Below are 21,737 nucleotides of genomic sequence, written 5' to 3' on the forward strand. Positions count from 1 at the left end.
CTGCCCAGATGGGCTTCAGGCTTCTGGAATGGACAGTCCCATCGAACATGGAGATGCAGTCGCAGAGCTCAGGGACGACATGTAGGGATGTCGGCGGGCATCCAGCACCTGCAGGCACAGGTGGAGGAGTCCAAAAGCTTGCAGGAGCAGGAGGTGGTGCCGGCCATGTGTGCCACCCAGGCTAATACCGCACGGGTGTCATCCACGGTGGAGGCAATGGGAGCGAGGGTTTCGGCCATTGCTCAGCTTGTCTAAGGCCTGGGGCATTCTGTGCAGGCAATGGCTGAGGCCTTGGAAAGGACTGTCCTCTCACAGGCAGCCATGTGCCAGAGCCACCTGGACATTGCAGGGTTGCTGCTGAGCATGGCCCAGTCACAGCAGACCATGGCTGAGAGCGTCGGCAACATTGCCCAGGTCCAGTTCCAGAGGGAGATGGTGCAATCACTGGCTGATGTGGCAGAGACCCAGAAGTGGGTGGCAAAGTGGCATCATGATGTTGCGTAGTCCCAGTTGGAGGTGGTCCACTCCCTGGCATGCAGACCCTGGCTGAGACAGCAGAGGGACACCAGGACTGGCAGCGCCAGGTTGTAGGGGGACCTCTGGAGCTAGCTTTGTTCTTACCCCTGTCCCATGGAGTAGCCTGGGGCAATTGAGCGCCCGGAGGGAGGAGAAGGTGATGTAGCCAATGATGGTGACTTCCGCAGGCGAGGTGCTGGCACATCGCAGCACCTCGGACTCCCCCCTCCTGTAAGTGGCACATCTGGTGGGCAGCGGGCAGAAAACTGCACCACACCACCTGCGACACCCAAGCAGCATCCAGGCCCGGTCGCCCTAGAAGACACCTGCCACCGGAGACCCAGGTCACAGGGCAAGAATCACAGCAGGCCGCCTCCATTACTGATGTACCATCTGGGGAACCACCTCGACGTAGCGTTTTGGCTGGTAAGACCAGAAAAGTAGACAACAGTTAAGTTGACATGGATGCAGGGAACAGTTTAGCGATAGAAGCTAGGGCACAAACCTGTGTATATGTTTTCACATTTAACCCTGGGCACAATGTTACAACTTGCCTCGGTGCTCTGTCAGAAGCCCAAGTGGGGTTGGCTGGTCTGGGCTGGCCGTAGAGGCAGGGGGTCCGGGGAATAAATCGACGTTTGAGGTGGGGTTGGCTCAGGGACCGCAGTTCAGCAGTCGCTCACCACTCCGGTGTTCCACCCCTATCCCCCCCAACATCCACCCGCCCACCGTCCCCACCTCTGCCACCCTAGAAATTCGATGGGACCGTGTGATGGAATGGCCAGCCCCCATGTAAGGATTGTCGTGTTAGGTACACTGGTCTAACACTGGCTGCAACTGGATGCAGCTTAGATCAGAATGATGCTCCAGACCTTGAAGTTAGTTCAATCAGGTTTATTGAATTAATCGCACAGTTAGCACAGTTCTCTGTGAGTTCAACTCTCTGCTAACTTAAGTGTGGTTACTCTGTCTGACTGAACCAGACTAACTCTTAGCCACGTGGTGGAGGTGTGAGATTGTAACAACACTCTTGACGGACTCTCTAGATGTTCATCAGTGGAAAGAGGCAGAGTGCGAGTACCTCGTGTCTTTTATAGTCAGATCCCACCCCTGAGTGTCCTGCCTGCTTATTGGTCATGTCCTGTTCTCTGTGTCCATTAGCTGCTTGTCTGTATATCATTATGTGTGTGTATGCATATCATGACATCTGCCCTTTTAAAAAAATGTTTGGATGGCCTATATATGAACGTATTTACAAGAATAGGCCAATATTAACATATATACATGTAGTGGATGTGATGTGAAAACAGCTGTCCAATGCTAGAACACAGAACATAGCAAACAGAACAAATGTTCATAAGTCCAGTCTCTGTGGCTTGCGTCTGATCCTGGTCAACCGCCGGAGATGTGGTGGTGGGGACGACGGTGCCTTGATGGGCGGGATTGAAGCCTGACTGGTGGCCTCGTTAGTCGAGGTATCAGGAGGTGGCAAAACAACAGAAGGAAACGGAGAAGAATGTGGTTGCGGGCAGGCAACCTTGCGCAATGCCCGTCTGTTTCGTCGCACAACAGAACCATCAGCCAGACGCACAATATACGAGCGGGGGGCAGCCTGTCGAACAACGACAGCTGGAGCAGACCAGCCTCCATCAGGGATCTCGACCCGAACAGTGTCTGACGGGGATAACACGGGGAAATGGGTGGCATGAGCATCATTGCCCTGTTTTTGCTGGTCTCGGAGTTGCTGCACCTTCTGCAGCACCTCCAGGTTGGGCACGTGTATGGCTGGAAGTGTCGTTCGCAGGTCCCTGTTCTTCAGGAGTTGAGCCGGTGACATGCCAGTGGACAGTGGGGTTGCCCTGTACGCAAGCAGCGCAGGGTGAATGTCAGACGCAGAATCCGCGGCCTTGCAGATGAGCTGCTTCACTATGTGCACCCCTTTCTCAACTTTTCCATTTGACTGCGGATAGTGTGGGCTGGAAGTGATGTGTTTGAACTGATATGACTGGGCAAACATAGACCACTCGTGGCTGCTGAAGCACGGGCAATTGTCACTCATGACAGTGAGTGGGATACCATGCCTGGAGAATGTCTCCTTACAGGCCTTGATGACAGTCCGAGATGTGAGGTCTGAGAGCTTCACGACTTCAGGGTAATTGGAAAAGTAATCAATGATTAACACGTAATCACGACCATTTGCATGAAAGAGGTCGATGCCAACCTTGGACCACGGAGAGGTTTCGATTTCATGCTGCTGAAGTGTCTCCTTACTCTGCGCTGGATGGAAGCTTTGACAGGTCGCACAGTTAAGGACAATGTTCGCAATATCCTGGCTTATCCCGGGCCAGTAGACAGCCTGCCTGGCTCTGCATTTGCACTTTTCCACACCCAGGTGGCCCTCATGGATTTGACGGAACACCAAGCTCTGGAGGCTGTGTGGAATTACAATCTGGTCCAGTTTGAGGAGGGTACCATCAACCACCGTCAGGTCGTCTTTTACATTGAAAAATTGAGGGCACTGTCTTAATATACACATCAGTATATGATGGTGCAGAGACACACACTGACTGACACACTGCAAGACCAATCAACACACACAACACAGCAGCCAGTTAGGGCACGGTCACTATAAAGTCAGAGGGCACTAGTTTTCCCACTCATTCGGGATGCAGCCTCTGAGACAGTCAGTAGCACAAACATCCACCATGTGCTAGCAGTATAGGCTGGTCAGGTTAGGCATAGGTCTTCACTCAATCTAACATAGTGTCGACCCACAGTGCAAGTATGTTTAACAGCTCTTAGTTAAATAAAATAGAGTTGTACTATTGCAAGTGTTGGAAGCATGTCTATGTTACTGCTAAGGTAAACACAGTCTCCACAGATCCAGAGTACCCAACATATAATGGTACCAGTATGTGATGTTAGAGTTTAATAGACCTACCTTCAAGTGATCTGCCTTCGACCAGCAATCAGCCATCCAGTAGCATGGACAGCGTCCGCCCTCCCCCTGCAGCTCCGCATCACCGGCAACCTCGGTGCGAACTGGAAAATCTTTAAACAACTATTCCAGCTATACCTTGAAGCTACAGACCTGGAAGCTGCTTCAGACGGCAGGAAATTGCTCTCTTCCTTCCCACGGCCGAGGACCACGCCATCCATATCTTCAACTCTCTCACTTTCGCTGAAGGTGAAGACAAGTCCAAGTTCAAGACAGTCCTGCTCAAATTCGACAGTCACTGTGACATCGAGGTAAATGAAAGTTTTGAGCGCTATGTCTTTCAACAGCGTCTACAGGGTAAGGATGAACCTTTTCAATCTTTCCTCACCCACCTTCGCATCCTCGCGCAGTCCTGTAATTACGGCTCCACCTCCGACTCGATGATCCGTGACCAGATCATTTTTGTTGTGCGATCGGACCCCCTACGCCAGCAGCTCCTCAAGGTTAAACAGCTCACCCTTGCGATAGCCATCGAGACCTGCGTTGTGCATGAACATGCCACTAACCGATACTCGCACATTCAAGCGGCTGAAACGGTGCGGCAAGGTCCCCACGAGGCAGAGCAGGTGCAAGCCATTAAACAACTCAAGCGGTTATGTTGCCCGCTTTTCGCGGGCTCCCACGCAAGCGCACTGACCGAGGGGACGGCGAGGCCGACGACCGCACTGCGCAGGCGTGCACTACGTACGACCGCATCGCGCATGCGCGGTGGCGTACCGAATGTTCTGACGTCACAACGTACGTCAACTGTGGCTCCGCCCACTTAAAGCGGCAATGTCATGCAAAATCCCGACGCTGTCTCCAATGTGGCAAGCTTGGCCACTATGCAGCCAGGTCTGCTCAGCGTACTACCTCTCGTTGTGCCAACCAGCCACGCAGGGATTTCTGAGCCATCCAGCCACCGGTCACCGATTCTGACTTGATTCCGGACCTTGACACAGAGGACCATAAATCACCATTTTGGGTGGGCATCATCACCAAACACAAGATGCTCCAGAAGACAAAAGCCAAGTCTCTCCCAATATTCAGCATTGATCCGGTCGACGAGTGGTGTGCCACCCTCACGGTCAACCGATCCCGCATCCGATTCCGCCTGGACACCGGCGCTTCAGCCAACCTCATTACGTGGTCTGACCGCGAATGTCAAGCCTACCATCCTGCCATCCGTTTGCCAACTTCTGGACTATAATGGTATTGCCATTGCTGCCAGTGGCTCTTGCCAGCTTGAGGTGTCGCACCGGTCATCAAACGCTAACCTGCCATTCAAAATAGTGGCATCCACTAAAGCCTCCCTGCTTGGTGCTCAGGTGTGCAAACTTTTAAACCTTGTCCAAAGGGTTCATTCCCTGTCACCGCTGATGCTTCCGCATCTCAGGATGCTGACTTTCGGACACAGCTGAACGCCATCATCACCCAATATCACGGTGTATTCGAGGACATGGGCACACTCCCATACACTTATAAAATCTTGTCAAAACCAAATGCCAAGCCTGTGGTGCACGCACCTCACAGCCAGCACCCCTCATGAACCGCCTCAAGCAGCAGCTGCAGGACCTCCAGGACCAGGGCATAATTTCGAAAGTTACAGAACCAACTGACTGGGTCAGCTCTATGGTGTGCGTGAAAAAACCATCCAGCGAATTACACATATGTCTTGATCCCAAAGACATATTGGGCAGCACGGTAGCCTTGTGGATAGCACAATTGCTTCACAGCTCCAGGATCCCAGGTTCGATTCTGGCTTGGGTCACTGTCTGTGCGGAGTCTGCACATCCTCCCCGTGTGTGCGTGGGTTTCCTCCGGGTGCTCCGGTTTCCTCCCACTGTCCAAAGATGTGCGGGTTAGGTGGATTGGCCATGATAAATTGCCCTTAGTGTCCAAAATTGGCCTTAGTGTTGGGTGGGGTTACTGGGTTATGGGGATAGGGTGGCGGTGTTGACCTTGGGTAGGGTGCTCTTTCCAAGAGCCGGTGCAGACTCGATGGGCTGAATGGCCTCCTTCTGCTCTGTAAATTCTATGATAATCTATGAAACCTCAACCGCAATATTATGAGAGAACACTATCCCATTCCAAAGCGCGAAGAACTCACCTGTGAGATAGCTTGCGCCAAATTTTTCATCAAGCTAGACGCATCCAAGGGGTTCTGGCAGATCCAACTCGACGCATCCAGTCGGACGCTCTGCACCTTTAACACCCAATTTGGCCGGTATTGCTACACCCGGATGCCATTTGGCATCATCTCTGCATCGGAAATGTTCCACAGAATAATGGAGCAGATGATGGAAGGTATTGAAGGGATTCACGCATATGTGGATGACATCGTCTGGTCTACCACCCCACAGGAACACATTGATCGCCTCCAACGTGTCTTCCGACGAATCCATGAGCATGGCCTCCGCCTCAACAGGGCCAAATGCTCCTTTGGTCAAACAGAACTTAAATTCCTCGGAGACCACATTTCACAGTTTGACTTGCAGCCGGATGCTGACACGGTATCTGCCATTAAGGCCATGAAGACACCGGAGGGCAAGAAGGCGGTCCTCCGCTTCCTGGGCATCGTCAATTTCCTGGGGAAATTCATCCCTAACCTCGCCTCCCACACCACGGCTCTCAGTAACCTGGTTAAGAAGACGACCGAGTTCCAAAGGCTCCCCGCCCACGAACAAGAATGGCGGGAACTCAGGGCGAAGCTGACCAAGGCCCCGGTGTTGGCATTTTTCGATCCTGCCAAAGAAACAAAAATCTCCACGGATGCCAGTCAGTCTGGCATTGGAGCAGTGCTCCTTCAACGTGACAACGCCTCCTCATGGGCTCCTGTCGCATACGCGTCACGTGCAATGACGCCCACCGAACAGTGCTATGCGCAAATTGAAAAAGAGTGCCTGGGCCTTCTTACCGGAGTCGTCAAATTCCATGACTATGTCGATGGACTCCCAAAGTTAATAGTCGAGACAGATCACAGGCCACTGGTCAATATCATTCAAAAAGACCTTAACGACACGACGCTGCGCCTGCAGCGCATTCTCCTTAAACTCAGGCGGTACGACTTCAAACTCGTCTGCACCCCGGGTAAGGAGCTCATCGTCGCCGATGCACTCTCCCGATCTGTCACCACACCCTGCGACCCAGCGGGCTTCGTGTGCCAAATTGATGTCAGGTGGCATTCGCCGCATCCAATCTGCCAGTGACAGACGAACGACTCCAGATTCATCGTGAGACGGCCAACGATCCCCTGCTCCAACGTGTCATGCGCCACCTGACAGACGGGTGGCTCAAGGGCCAATGCCCTCAATTCTATAACATTAAAGATGGCCTGGCAGTGGTAGATGGAATTCTACTAAAGCTGGACAGGATCGTCATTCCGCACAGCATGCGGAACCTCGTCCTTGAGCAGCTCCATGAGGGCCACCTGGGAGTGGAGAAATGCCGCCGCCGGGCCCGTGAGGCAGTGTACTGGCCTGGAATCAATGAGGACATTGCCAACACCGTTCTTAACTGCCCAACATGCCAGCGTTTCCAGCCTGCTCAGCCAAGGGAGACCTTGCAACCCCATGAGTTGGTCACGTCCCCCTGTTCCAAAGTGGGCATCGACCTGTTCCATGCACTTGGCCGGGACTACATCCTCATAGTGGACTATTTCTCAAACTACTAGTTAGGCTACACGACCTCACCTCAACTGCGGTCATCCGTGCATGCAAGGAAACCTTCGCTCGCCATGGCATCCTGCTCACGGTCATGTCCGACAATGGCCCGTGTTTTGCCAGTCAGGAGTGGTCCAATTTTGCCAAACGATACAACTTCACACATGTCACGTCCAGTCCCCATTACCCCCAATCCAATGGCAAAGCTGAAAAGGGGGTGCACGTTGTCGAATGACTCCTGTGCAAGGGGGCCGATGCAGGATCCGATTTTTACCTCACCCTGCTTACTTACAGGTCAGCTCCATTGTCCACCGGCCTGTCACCGGCTCAATTGTTGATGAATCACACGCTGCGGACGACGGTGCTGGCCATTCATGTCCCGGACTTGGACAACCTTCCGGTCCTTCGTCAAATGCAGTTGTCTCGGGCCCAACACAAATCGGCGTACGACGCCCGCGCCACAGATCTCCCTGCTCTGGCTCCTGATGACGAGGTGCGTGTCCAACTTCCCGATGGTGGTTGGTCCGCCACCGCTGTGGTGCTCAGACAAGTGGCCCCCAGGTCGTTTTTGGTTCATCTACAAGACGGCTCTCTTCTTCGCCGAAATAGACGGGCACTACGACTCCTTCCTCGCTCGCCACCAGATCATCATGTCCTGCCACGCCGTCACGACGAACCCATCACGGACTTTGCAGATCTCCCTTTCGCTCTGCCACCCTCTGAGTCTGACACAGTCCCGCCCATTCCAGAACAGGCGGCCCCTGACCCACCCTTGAGGCGGTCAACCAGAATTCGTCGCCCACCTCAGAGACTGAATTTATGAACTGCCTGAATTCATGGACTCTTTGAACTCATGAACGGATTGTTTCGTTACCCTGTTTGATTAACTCACTGGTTTGTACATACTGTTGTTCCAGTTATATTTTGTGTAACATACTGTCCATCTGCACTAGACACCTTCCAATGTAAATATCTTAGAGTTTCTGTGCATAGTCCTGTAAATATGCTCACATGTGCCACACATAGTTAGGAACATTTGCATACTACATTATTTATTGCCACGAACAGACATTTTTTTTAGAAAAGGGGGGATGTCATAATATACACATCGGTATATGATGGTGCAGAGACACACACTGACTGACACACTGCAAGACCAATCAACACACACAACACAGCAGCCAATCACCAGTTAGGGCACGGTCACTATAAAGACAGAGGGCACTAGTTTTCCCGCTCATTCGGGATGCAGCCTCTGAGACAGACAGAGCCCGCAGTCAGTAGCAGAAACATCCACCATGTGCTAGCAGTGTAGGCTGGTCAGGTTAGGCATAGGTCTTCAGTCAATCTAACATAGTGTCGACCTATAGTGCAAGTATAACATCTCTTTAACTGAGTTGTACTATTACAAGTGTTGGTAGCCTGTCTATGTTACTGCTAGGTTTCGTAGGGCTGTGGTGTGTGAAGCCATGAGTGGGATGAACTTGCCCAGAAAATTGACCATGCCCAGGAAGCGCAATACCGCCTTCTTGTCTTCCGGGACCTTCATGGCAGCGATTGCCTTGACCTTGTCTGTGCCGGGGCACACACCCTATTGAGAGATCTGAGGCGTCATTCTCCGACCCAATGGCCGTAGGCCGCCGTGAATCCCGCCCCCGCCGAAGTCTCCGGTACCGGAGATTGGGCGGGGGCAGGAATCGGGCCGCGCCGGTTGGCGGGCCCCCCCGCTCGATTCTCCGGCCCGGATGGGCTGAAGTCCCGCCGATAAATTGCCTGTCCCGCCGGCGTAAATTAAAGTAGGTATTTACCGGCGGGACAAGGCAGCGTGGGCGGGCTCCGGGGTCCTGGGGGGGGGGGGGCGCGGGGCGATCTGACCCCGGGGGGTGCCCCCACGGTGGCCTGGCCCGCGATCGGGGCCCACCGATCCGCGGGCGGGCCTGTGCCGTGGGGGCACTCTTTGCCTTCCGCCTCCGCAACGGCCTCCACCATGGCGGAGGCGGAAGTGACTCTCCCCACTGCGCATGCGCGGGAAACTGTCAGCGGCCGCTGATGCTCCCGCGCATGCGCCGCCCGGAGATGTCATTTCCGCGCCAGCTGGCGGGGCAACAAACGCCATTTCCGCCAGCTGGCGGGGCGGAAATCCCTCCAGCGTCGGCCTAGCCCCTCAATGTTGGGGCTCGGCCCCCAAAGATGCGGAGCATTCCGCACCTTTGGGGCGGCGTGATGCCCGTCTGATTGGCGCCATTCTGGGCGCCAGTTGGCGGACATCGCGCCGTTGGGGGAGAATTTCGCCCCGGTCTCCTAGGAACTGGAGTGTCGTCATGCCAAAGCAACATTTGGCCCTGTTCAGCTTCAGGCCATTGGCGTGGACACGGCGGAATACCTGCTGGAGACGGGAAACATGCTCCTCAGGGGTCGTGGACCATATGATGACGTCGTCCACATACACACGAACCCCTTCGATGCGCTCCATATTCTGCTCCATGATGCGATGAAATATCTCCGATGCTGAGACGATGCCGAACGGCACACGGTTATAGCAATACCTGCCAAACGGTGTGTTGAAGGTGCAGAGCCTTCTGCTGGACTCATCCATCTGGATTTGCCAGAATCCATGTGACACATCTACCTTCGTGAAAAACCGTGCATGTGCCATCTCAGTAGTGAGTTCCTCCTGCTTCGGGATGGGGTAGTGTTCACCCATTACATTCTGGTTGAGATCCTTGGGATCAATGCAGATGCGCAGGTCTCCAGAGGGTTTTTTAACCACCACCATCGAGCTGACTCAGTCAGTCGGTTCGGTTACCCTGGAAATGATCCCCTGCTGCTGCAGCTCCTTGAGCTGTTCCTGCAGGCGCTCCTTCAGCGGAGTCGGTACCCGGCGTGGTGCATGGAACACTGGCTTGGCATCAGGTCGCAGGAGGATCTTGTACCGATATGGCAAAGTGCCCATCCCATCAAACACATCTGGATACTGAGTGAGGATGTCGTCAATGCCAGCTTGAAGATCCACGTTGGAGGATGTTGTTGAATAAACCAGCTGCACCAGGTTTAGCTTTTTGCGGGCATGCACGCCCAGTAGGGATGCCCTGTCCGGCTTGCCAATTTCAAACCTTCGCCGTGCATGGATACAACGAGGATGGACTGAATGCGAGATGAGTTAGGTGTGGCACGTTCACATGTGGTAATAACGCCCACTCGGTAGGCGGACTCCAGGCACTCGTCCTCTGGATCCATAATACTGCCAGGATCAGAATCCTGTATTCGTCGTTGCGCATTCTGGACGCACCGTCGTCGGAATTGGGAGCGCTGGACTCTGACTGGTGGTGCAGACCTGCACAAGGCTGCATAGTGTCCAGGCTTCCGCAGTTTAAACATCACATGCCTCTTACAGGGCAGTGTCCCTTAAAGTAGGCATTGCCACAGTTCAGGCACGTCATGACGCGGTGCACATCGTCGCACATGCGCAGTGCGGTCGGCAGACGTCTGCATCTGCGCAGTGTGGGCGTCGGCCGCTTCATTATCCCATTCTCAGCGCACATGCATGGGGCTCTGGGAAAAGCGCGCAAAATGGCTGCTGTCTTCAATGCTGAGGAGCTGCATCCGGGAGATGACCTGCACACTCACTGCCTCGTAGGAGGCAAGTTTCTCATTTTCAGCCGATTTGTATTGGGAATACCGATTTTTTGCGTGCTCATGCACTGTACATGTTTCAATCACGACTGGCAGGGTCATATGCTTGATGTTTTGAGCTGCTCTCTCAGAGGATCAGAGTGAACTCCAAACACGATTTGGTCTCTGATCATGGAGTCAGCAATATCACCAAAGTTGCAGGACAGGGCTAGCAGGCGGAGGCTAGTTAAGAAGACATTGAAAGATTCATCTTTACCTTGAAGACGTTGTATGAATATGTAGCGCTCGTAGATTTCATTGATGTCCACTTCACAGTGACTATCGAACTTGTCCAGGGTGGTCTGAAATTTTGTTTTGTCCTGGCCTTCGGTGAAGTTAAACGAGTTGAAGAGTTTGATGGCTTGACCACCCGCTGTTGAGAGGAGAAGCGCGATCTTTCTTGCATCAGACGCACCCGCGAGGTCTGAAGCTTCGATGTCCAGCAGAAACTTTTGCTTGAATGTCCGCCAGTTGGCTCTGAGATTGCTGGAGGTCCTGAGCTGGTGAGGAGCCTGAATCTTCTCCATGGTGCCAGGATACATTTGCTGGTCGTCACGGAACGGACTGAGGTAAGCCACCTTAAATTAGTAGTCTCCTGGTATCATGTTGTGTTAGGTACACTGGTCTCACACTGACTGCAGCTTAGATCAGAAAGATACTCCAGACCTTGAAGTTAGTTCAATCAGGTTTATTGAACTAATAGCACAGTTAGCACAGTTCTCTGTGAGTTCGATTCTCTGCTAACTTAAGTGTGGTTACTCTGTCTGACTGAACCAGACTAGCTCTTAGCCATGTGCTGGAGGTGTGATACTGTACATACACCCTGACTCACTCTGTAGATGTTCATCAGTGGAAAGAGGCGGAGTGTGAGTGCCTCTTGCCTTTTATAGTGAGACACCACCCCTGAGTGTCCTGCCTGCTCATTGGTCATGTCCTGTTCTCTGTCTCGATTAGCTGCTTGTCTGTATATCATTATGTGTGTGTCTGCATATCATGACAAGGATCACCCAGGTGGACGATGGAAAGTGCTACCGTAGACATGAATCAGACATTGCCAAAAGGTGCAGAGCACCAGGGCTTGTCGCAGAGCATGTTGTCATCATTCACCCTCCGTCCCATGGACCATACCCAGTGTTACTACCAACCCAGATCCTGCACCCCGTAGTGCGGCAGGTATATATTTTGGAGAGGGTTGCAGGCGGTGGGAGGGAGAGGGGGGGGGTTGGATGTGGCACCCGTGCCCTAGCCAATTCCCCCCCTAGTTGGTTATCCTGGAGGCAATTACATCCCATGTGGGTCAGCCCTGTCACACACGTTGTGCAGCCTCCTGTGCTTGCTCGGGCCCCATGTCTTGTCCATCTTCACCCTACCCTGCATCCTCCTTGTCGGACGAGGACTGAAGTTAATCCTCTTCCAGTTTCCCCGTCTGCTGCACAATGTTGTGCAGGATGCAGCAGGCCACCACGATGGGCACCTCCAGAATGGTCCGGGGACCTGGACTGCATCTTGAGGATGCCGAAGTAGTGCTCGATCATGTCCCTGGTCGTTGCATAGGCGTTGTTGTAGCGGGTCTTCGCAACAGTCTGTGGCCTTCGGATAGGCGTCATCAGGCATGACCGCAGCGGATAATCCCTGACTCGCAGGAGCCAATCTGGGCAGGGGGGGGTGCCTCAAAGAGGCCTGGAACCGTCGAGCGTGCACATGTCCTGGGCATCGGGCGCGGATGTGCATGTTGCACATCTGATGGTCACATATCAGCTGCACTTTCATCGAGTGGAATCAGTTTTAAAAAAATATATATTTATTAAAGTTTTTTAACACAATTTTTCACCCTTACAAACAAACCCCCCCCCTTGTAACAGAGTAGAAAGAAAACGCACAGAGCAAGATATAAACATGGTAAAACGATATGTTACAGAGCTTTGTATACTGGATTCCTCCCGTAAATGTCAGTTTTCCAGATCTTTCATGTGTTCTCTTGCTCAAGTACCCCCCAGGCAGACCCCCCCCTCTTCACAAGACATGCCCCCACCCCCCACCCCCCCGGGTTGCTGCTGCTGCTGACCGACCTTCGTCTAACGCTCCGCAAGATAGTCTAGGAACGGTTGCCACCGCCTGTAGTACCCCTGCGCAGACCCTCTCAAGGCAAACTTTATCCTCTCCAGCTTAATGAACCCAGCCATGTCATTTATCCAGGCCTCCACGCTGGGGGGCTTCGCCTCCTTCCACATTAGCAAGATCCTTCGCCGGGCTACTAGGGACGCAAAGGCCAGAATGCCGGCCTCCTTCGCCTCCTGCATTCCCGGCTCGTCCACTGCTCCAAATATTGCTAGCCCCCAGCTTGGCTTGACCCGGGCTTTCACCACCTGAGATATTGTTCCCGCCACTCCCCTCCAGAACCCCTCCAGTGCCGGGCATGACCAAAACATATGGACATGGTTCGCCGGACTTCCTGAGCACCTCCCACATCTGTCCTCTACCCCAAAGAACCTACTCAGCCTCGCCCCCGTCAAGTGCGCTCTGTGAACCACCTTAAATTGTATCAGGCTAAGCCTGGCACATGAGGAGGAGGAATTAACCCTACCCAGGGCATCAGCCCACAGCCCTTCCTCGATCTCCTCCCCCAGCTCCTCCTCCCATTTACCCTTCAACTCTTCTACCAGCGCTTCCCCCTCTTCTTTCATCTCCTGGTATATTGCCGACACCTTGCCCTCTCCCACCCATAGGCCCGAGATCACCCTGTCTTGAATTTCCTGTGCCGGGAGCAATGGGAATTCCCTCACCTGCCGCCTCACAAACGCCCTCACCTGCATGTATCTGAAAGTATTTCCCGGGGGTATCCCAAACTTCTCCTCCAGTGCCCCTAGGCTCGCAAACGTCCCATCAATGAACAAGTCCCCCATTCTTCTAATCCCCGCCCGATGCCAGCTCTGAAACCCCCATCCATCTTCCCCGGGACAAACCGGTGGTTACCCCTGATCGGGGACCACACCAAGGCTCCCATCGCACCCCTGTGCCATCTCCACTGGCTCCAGATCTTTAGCGTTGCCGCCACCACCGGACTCGTGGTGTACCTTGACGGCGAGAGCGGCAGCAGTGCCGTCACCAGCGCCCCCAGGCTCGTTCCTTTGCAGGACGCCATCTCCAACCTCTTCCATGTCGCCCCCCTCTCCCTCCATCACCCACTTACGGATCATTGCCACATTTGCTGCCCAGTAGTAGCTCCCCAGATTCGGCAGCGCCAACCCTCCTCGGTCCCTACTGCGCTCCAAAAACCCTCTCCTTACCCTCGGGGTCTTATTCGCCCACACAAAGCCCATAATGCTCCTGCCTACCCTCTTAAAAAAGGCCTTGGTGATCACGATGGGAAGGCACTGAAACACAAACAGAAACCTCGGAAGGACCACCATTTTGACCGACTGCACTCTACCCGCTAGCGAGAGCGGTAACATGTCCCATCTTTTGAAGTCCTCCTCCATCTGCTCCACCAGCCTCGTCAGATTCAGTTTATGTAGGGCCCCCCAACTCCTGGCTATCTGGATCCGCAGGTACCGAAAGCTCCCCTCCGCCCTCCTCAGCGGTAGATGGCCTATCCCCCTTTCTTGGTCCCCTGCCTGTACTACAAAAAGCTCACTCTTCCCTACATTCAGCTTATAGCCCGAAAAATCCCCAAACTCCCTTAGAGTCTGCATGACCTCCACCATCCCCTCCACTGGATCCACCACATACAGCAACAGGTCATCTGCATAAAGCGACACTCGATGCTCCTCTCCCCCTCGGACCACCCCCCTCCATTTCCTAGACTCCCTTAATGATATGGCCAAGAGTTCAATTGCTAATACAAACAACAGGGGGGACAGGGGGCACCCCTGCCTCGTCCCACGGTACAGATGAAAATACTCCGACCTCAGCCGATTCGTAACCACACTCGCCACCAGGGCTCTGTAAAGGAGCTTAACCCAGCTAATAAACCCTCCCCTGAACCCAAACCTACGTAACACTTGCCAGAGGTACTCCCACTCTACTCGGTCAAAAGCCTTCTCCGCGTCCATAGCTGCCACTATCTCCGCCTCTCCCTGCACCGATGGCATCATTATCACGTTTAGGAGCCGCCGCACATTGGTGCTTAGTTGCCTGCCCTTTACAAATCCCGTCTGGCCTCGTGAATCACCCCCGGGACACAGTCCTCGATCCTCGTAGCCAGCACTTTTGCCAGCAACTTAGCATCCACGTTGAGGAGCGAGATCGGCCTGTACGATCCACATTGCAGTGGGTCCTTGTCCCGCTTTAGGATCAAAGAAATCGTCGCCTCCGACATTGTCGGGAGCAGGGTCCCTCCCTCCCTTGCCTCATTAAAGGTCCTCACTAGCAGCGGGGCCAACAGGTCTACGTACTTCCTGTAGAACTCCACCGGGAACCTGTCCGGTCCCGGGGCCTTCCCTGCCTGCATACTCCCCAAACCCTTGCTCAGCTCCTCCAACCCAATTGGTGCCCCCAACCCAGCCACCTCTTGCTCCGCCACCCTCGGGAATCTCAGTTGGTCTAGGAATCGTCTCATCCCCTCTTCCCCCGCTGGGGGCTGGGATCTGTACAGCTCCTCATAGAAGGCCTTGAATGCCCCATTTATTTTCATCGCACTCCGCACCGTAGCTCCCCTTCCATCCTTGACTCCACCTATTTCCCTCGCTGCCATCCTCTTACGGAGCTGGTGTGCCAACATCCGACTTGCCTTCTCCCCATACTCGTAGGTCGCCCCCTGCGCTTTCCTCCACTGTGCCTCTGCCTTCCCTGTGGTCAACAGATCAAACTCCGTCTGGAGACGTCGCCTTTCCCCAAGTAATCCCTCCTCAGGGGCCTCTGCGTATCTCCTGTCCACTCTTAAAATCTCCCCCACTAACCTCTCCCTTTCCATGCCCTCTATCTTCTCCCTATGAGCCCTGATGGAGATTAGCTCTCCCCTGATCACCGCCTTCAGCGCCTCCCATACCACCCCCACCCGCACCTCCCCGTTGTCGTTGACCTCCAAGTATCTTTCGATACACCCCCTCACCCTCCCACACACCACCTCATCCGCAGTCCCACATCCAACCGCCACAGCGGGCGTTGGTCCCTCTCCTCTCCCAACTCCAGTTCCACCCAGTGCGGGGCGTGATCTGAAATGGCTATGGCCGAATACTCCGTTCCCTCCACTTTCGGGATCAGCGCCCTGCCCAGAACAAAAAAAATCTATCCGGGAGTAGGCTTTCTGCACGTGGGAGAAAAAAGAAAATTCCCTGGCCTGCGGCCTGGCAAACCTCCACGGGTCCACTCCCCCAATCTGATCCATAAACCCCCTCAGCACCTTGGCCGCCGACGGCCTCTATCCGGTCCTAGATCTGGAGCGATCCAGTGCTGGGTCCAACACCCTATTAAAATCCCCACGCATTATCAAGCTTCCTACCTCCAGGTCCGGAATGCGTCCCAACATGCGCTTCATGAATCCGGCATCATCCCAATTCGGGGCGTATACATTGACCAATACCACCCACGTCCCCTGCAACTTACCGCTCACCATCACATATCGCCCTCCATTGTCCACTAGGATATTCTTGGCCTCAAACGACACCCGCTTCCCCATCAATATTGCCACCCCTCTGTTCTTCGCGTCCAGCCCCGAATGGAATACCTGTCCTACCCATCCCTTTCTTAACCTGACCTGATCCGCCACCTTCAAGTGTGTCTCCTGGAGCATGACCACGTCTGCCTTCAGTCCCTTTAAGTGCGCGAACACGCGAGCCCTCTTTACACCCCCCCCCCCAGCCGACTAGCCATCTCCTTTTCTAGGCCAGTCCCGTGCCCGCGCCGCCCTCACCCTCCAGTCCCCCAGACAGGAGACCCCCGCCCCGACCACCTCTTCTGTGTCCCATTCCCCTTCAGCCAGTGCAACAGCAACCCTTTTTTCCCCCTTTCCCCCCCTCCCCCCCGTTAGACCTGTGTCTAGCTTTTTTGCTCCCCCATAACATTCCCGTAAGTCAGATAACACCTGCTGACCCCGGCTTCCCCCGCCGTCCCATTGACCCCCAGCCTTTTCCCCATTCCCCCTCCTGCCTTTCTTCCATAGCGCGGGAAAAAACCCGCGGTTACTAAGCCTACCCCGCCCAGTCTGGCGCAGCTCCTGTCGCGGCCTTGTCTCTTTTCCCCTATAGCCAACCCCTCTCTCCCCCAGCCCGTGTAATATTTCCTGCGCGTGATTAACACCCTATATACAACAACCATCAAACATCAAACATCCCCCCCACCCTCACAAACCCTCAGTTTGAGTCCAACTTTTCGGTTTGAATAAAGGTCCACACCTCTTCAGGCGTTTCGAAATAATGGTGCTGATCCTTGTATGTGACCCACAATCGCGCTGGCTGCAGCATTCCGAATCTCCTCCTTTCCGGTGCAGCACCGCCTTGGCCCGGTTGAAACCCGCTCTCCTCTTTGCAACCTCCGTGCTCCAGTCCAGTGCTCTTGCGTTGGGGCCGCGCGTTGAAGGAAGGCACTGCACATGCGCGCGTTGGCGCCGGTGCATCTGCGCATGCGCGGATCCCGCGGCGCCCAGTTCGCGTGAACTGCTCCAGTGTCGTGCTGACCCCTTTTGCGGGCTAGAATTACTCGTCGGGTCGGCCCGTTCACGCCATCGTAAAACCCAACGCCGTTTACAACGGCGTGGACACTCTTCCGTGGGATTAGAGAATCCCGCCCAGTATATCAGTAGGGGGCCTTTCTACATCGGTCCACCCCCAATGTAGGAAAATCCACCCACGGCAACCTGATGGCACATCAGAACGGTTTGCAAAAGGTTTTTAAAAATTTCAAGCTGCCAGGCTCACCTCCGAAGGGAGTTCATTGGTGGCGGAGGATTGGAGGTAGTTTGAGAGGTTTGGATGGTTAGTTTGGCAGGGCTGTTAACTCAGAGGGGAAGAGCCGGCGGGGGTGGGGAGGTGCTGAGACATTGGGGGTGAAAGAGGAAATGGGCTCTTAGAGAGAAAGGAGAATGGTTGGGCCACTGAGAGGGCAAGGACTCATCACCGAGAGGGAAGGAAGCCAGTTTTTAAAGCTGACCCCTCCGGAGGCTGACATCCTTAATTGATAGTGCTCTGCCTTGTTGAAGCGCTGACACTGTGAAAGAAAGACTGGGTTAGGTGGACAAGGCATGAAGGATTCATTAAGATAGAATGGCGGGGCTGCCTGTGAGTTCATGACTGAGCATGTTAACTATAAGAGAAGGATATGATATTAATGAGCATACCATTGCGTTCCAGACCTATGATTCACGAGTCTATTAACATTCCTTTACTTTGACAGCTGAATTAACTATGCCCACTTACTCACCATTGATGTGTGTGAGTGCCACTGGTGACCGGTCAGCTGTTAAACCATTGCACGCTGACCTCCTATTCTGTGGTTTCTATGGTTTCTCTTTACGACTCGCTGAGAGGGTGAGCACATACACTCTCCCTGACACAGGGCAAAGGTTAAAAGGCTCAGCAGAGCATCCTGCTCCATCAGGTGTGAGTGCTGCGGTGTCCGCAGAGGCCCTCCCCATTTGATAGGGTAGGGCACAAGGGTCTTACAGTGACCCAAGGGCCAGATGCCTGCGCGCCTTACATGATAACTCAGGAGTCAGCAGGGTTTCCGAAGCTTTGGCCACTTGGTCAGGCTGTGTGGGGAATGAGTGGTGTTGGGTCTTGTCCATTATAGGAGACTGCAAGGGAAAGATCCTCAATGTGATGAATTAGTGACCATCGAGACACTGCTCCCCGGTGGTGGATTTGCAAAGGGTCAATCCATGAAGGCAATTCCCCAATTTTAATTTTTTCACTTTCTTCCCTTGCAGTGATTAACGTGAGCGAGTACTCCTTGCTTCCTCATTGTGATGAAGGAGGTAGCTGGAGTGAGGTCGAGAGGATCCACCATCCTCTGGTGTTGGCACACATGGATACGCACAAGTGCCTGAACCACAGAGATAAAGCCCTGCTCCATTGTGTTCATGTCCTGCACCATGGAATGCATGTTCTGCACCACGGAGTGCATGTTCTGTGCCATGAAGTGCATGTTCTGCATCATGGAATGCACGTTATGCACCATGGAGTTCATGCTCTCCAGTGTTGAAAAAAGAAATGAAATGAAATGAAAATCGCTTATTGTCACAAATAAGCTTCAAATGAAGTTACTGTGAAAAGCCTCTAATCGTCACATTCCGGCGCCTGTTCGGGGAGACTGGTACGGGAATTGAACCGTGCTGCTGGCCTGCCTCGGTCTGCTTTCAAAGCCAGTGATTTAGCCCTGTGCTAAACCAGCCCCTGTCAAACCTTTGCATGCTGACCTCCTATTCTGTGACTGCTATGGTTTCTCTTTACGACTCGCTGAGATGTCCCTGGGATGTCCCTGGCACCCTGGGATGTCCCTGTTGCCGTCTGCTGTAGATCAGCAAGTAAGCTGCTCACCAGATTGTGACCCTGAGTCCTCTCTACTACTAAATCCCACTGAGGTGTGTGTCTCTGCACTGGTGGAGGGTGCGGGTAAAAGCTATGATGCCTCTTCGAATTCTATGTCAGAGAATACATTGGAGCTGGTGTTTGGGGTGGACTCCTGTGGCTGGCTGGAGGTAGCACTGGACCCGTCCCTGCAAGAGGAGGGAGATGTTATTCATGCTTGGCACGGGCATAAGAATAGAAGAGACAGACTCACGTTAGGTCGGTGTGATGGATGATGCTGCATTGGGTCCTCACTTGGTTTTTTAGGTGCCCACCTCACCCTTGGCGCAAGAGGGCTTAGTCCTCAAACTGAGAAAGGATTTTAAACTAGTGAATCCCTCCCGTTTATTGTGAGCCAGTTTGTCGTGCAAGGAAACAGATGGGGAGACTGTAAGCAGGCCGCCTGTCAGGATAGATGGCATGTGTAGTTGGGGACTGGGAACAGGGACGGGATGAGGAGATGAGCCACAGTGGAGATGAGGAAGTGTGTGGGAGAATGAATAGTGTTTTCCTTTGAAGTGGCAGTAAGTACGCCCCCTATGGATGTTATCATGGATGTTTGAGTGGGTGAGTGGTGCTACATGAAAGAGTGGCTCTCCCTGGCAGACCAGAGGAGATCATACATCCTCTCCCTCCGGCGGGTGCCCGTCCTCCTCTGCAGGGAGCTGGCTCTTACCAGTGCTGCCACCACCTCCCATGTAGTGTGCATGTGACCTTGCTTGAAGGTCTCATCTCCCCTGTGTACAGGCAGAGGATGTCTCGCCGTTGCTCCACAGCATTCAGCAGTCTGGTGAGGGAGATCTCAGAAAATAAAGATGCAGGCTACTTTGCAGCCATTCTCTTAATTGGACTTAAAAGAAGTATCTGGGGGTGCTGCGACGACCTTTAAATGGAGCGCTCTGCTGATTGAGGTGCTCAGCTGATGGTAGGAGAATCAGAGTCCACCCACCTCAGAGGCCACATAAAACCTGTACACAAATATATATTTTTCAAAATGGCTAAAAATACAGCATGAAAATCTGTCACCGTCGCTGATCCGCTAATCACTGATATTCCCGCCTGAAACAAGGCCGAGCAAGAAAATTTAAAAATTCAGCCCTCTGGGTAGGCCTTCCAACAATAATCTGCAACTTACCCTGTATTACCTGTACCTATATGCAAATACTTCAATGTTGAGAATTTGGGTACCATTTGAAACAAATAATTAATTCATACATCATACTTGCAAAAAGGAAGAATTTCTTCTCAGATAAAAGCCCCCCAAAAGTTTGTTCTATTGGTAACAGACCAAAATGAATTCTTTACAAAGGAAAATAAATATATACTCATTAGCAATACTTACCCATGCATTTATTATCAACTTGACACAGTTAAAAAGGCTGCTCATTCTCTGTGGTAGTCAGAATAGATGTCAAAAATATTCCAATTTTCCATATTAAGCTTCCAACTGCACATTTAGATGGCCAAATTGCTGGGATCAGGAAATCAGTCTTAGTCCACATTGGTATTCAACAAACTTGAACCGTCATTAGGGCTATACCAGTCAGCTGTTGACTTGGGTTACAGATGTGCAAAAGATGTCATAATACATCACACAGAGGCTGATGTAGAGGTCACTTCTGTAACTTGTTGTACAATAGTTTACCAATTGCAACCTAAAAACATCAGCCATAGTTACTTTCTTTATCACTTGGAGAGTGCTGCTTTTTAAAGCAATAGCTATCTTTACTTGTCCTGGAGTTTGTCTTGGATTCCCACCCCAGTGGGAGACATGTGCTGCCCCTCTGCCTTGCTGGGAAATGAAGAGAAGCTTTCGCCTGCCATTTTCCGATATTAAAGTGTGCTCAAAACTGTCTTCATGTTTAGTCGCAATGCGTATTAAATATCGAAGATTGCATGGTAAGAGTCGGACACCACATTTCAGAGTCACAGCTTGAGAGTCCAATGATGTCACAATTCTCCAGTATTTTCGGTATTCAAAATATTTTTCTCATTTGTTTTAACCTATTGTGGGCAATTTTAACTTAAGTAACCAAGTTAGAAAAGCATGGGATTGGGTAGAATGCTAATTTTACATCCCATTCAATATTACTTGTCGGGTTCAATGGAGTGTAAATTTGAAAGGGGTGCCAAACAAACATTGCACTCAACCCTGCAGCATCTTGAATTGTGGGATAGATTAAAATTACCCCTTTTGGGCAGAGTATAAAATCAGTGCTTCATCTGACCCCATGGGCTTCCCACTCAACGGGTTTGGTTAAAATTTCCCCCTTATCTCTAATATTCCTCCTGGAAAGAAAAATTCAAAGGGACGGAACAACCACCCCTGGTTAACCAAAGAAGTTAAGCAAAGTATCTTGCAGCCCTTTGATGGAGTAACATGCGCTGAGGATGAAGGGGAGCCTGTGA

The 21,737-nt window shown here is 52.8% G+C and overlaps 1 protein-coding gene across 2 annotated transcripts in view; it reads right to left on the reverse strand.

Annotated features, from left to right (window-relative positions):
* The window catches only part of LOC140389351 (rho guanine nucleotide exchange factor 4-like), a 99,450-nt gene extending 78,650 nt beyond the window's left edge, over positions 1 to 20,800 (reverse strand). For both annotated transcript variants that reach the window (XM_072473515.1, XM_072473514.1), the window contains exon 1: positions 20,671 to 20,800. In XM_072473515.1, coding sequence (XP_072329616.1) covers positions 20,671 to 20,715 — 45 coding nt within the window. In that variant the 5' untranslated portion in view covers positions 20,716 to 20,800. The remainder of the gene's footprint in view (positions 1 to 20,670) is intronic.
* Between the last annotated feature and the right edge of the window lie 937 nt (positions 20,801 to 21,737).

This window comes from Scyliorhinus torazame, chromosome 14 (assembly GCF_047496885.1).
Source record: "Scyliorhinus torazame isolate Kashiwa2021f chromosome 14, sScyTor2.1, whole genome shotgun sequence".
In the NCBI taxonomy this organism is placed as follows: Eukaryota; Metazoa; Chordata; class Chondrichthyes; order Carcharhiniformes; family Scyliorhinidae; genus Scyliorhinus; species Scyliorhinus torazame.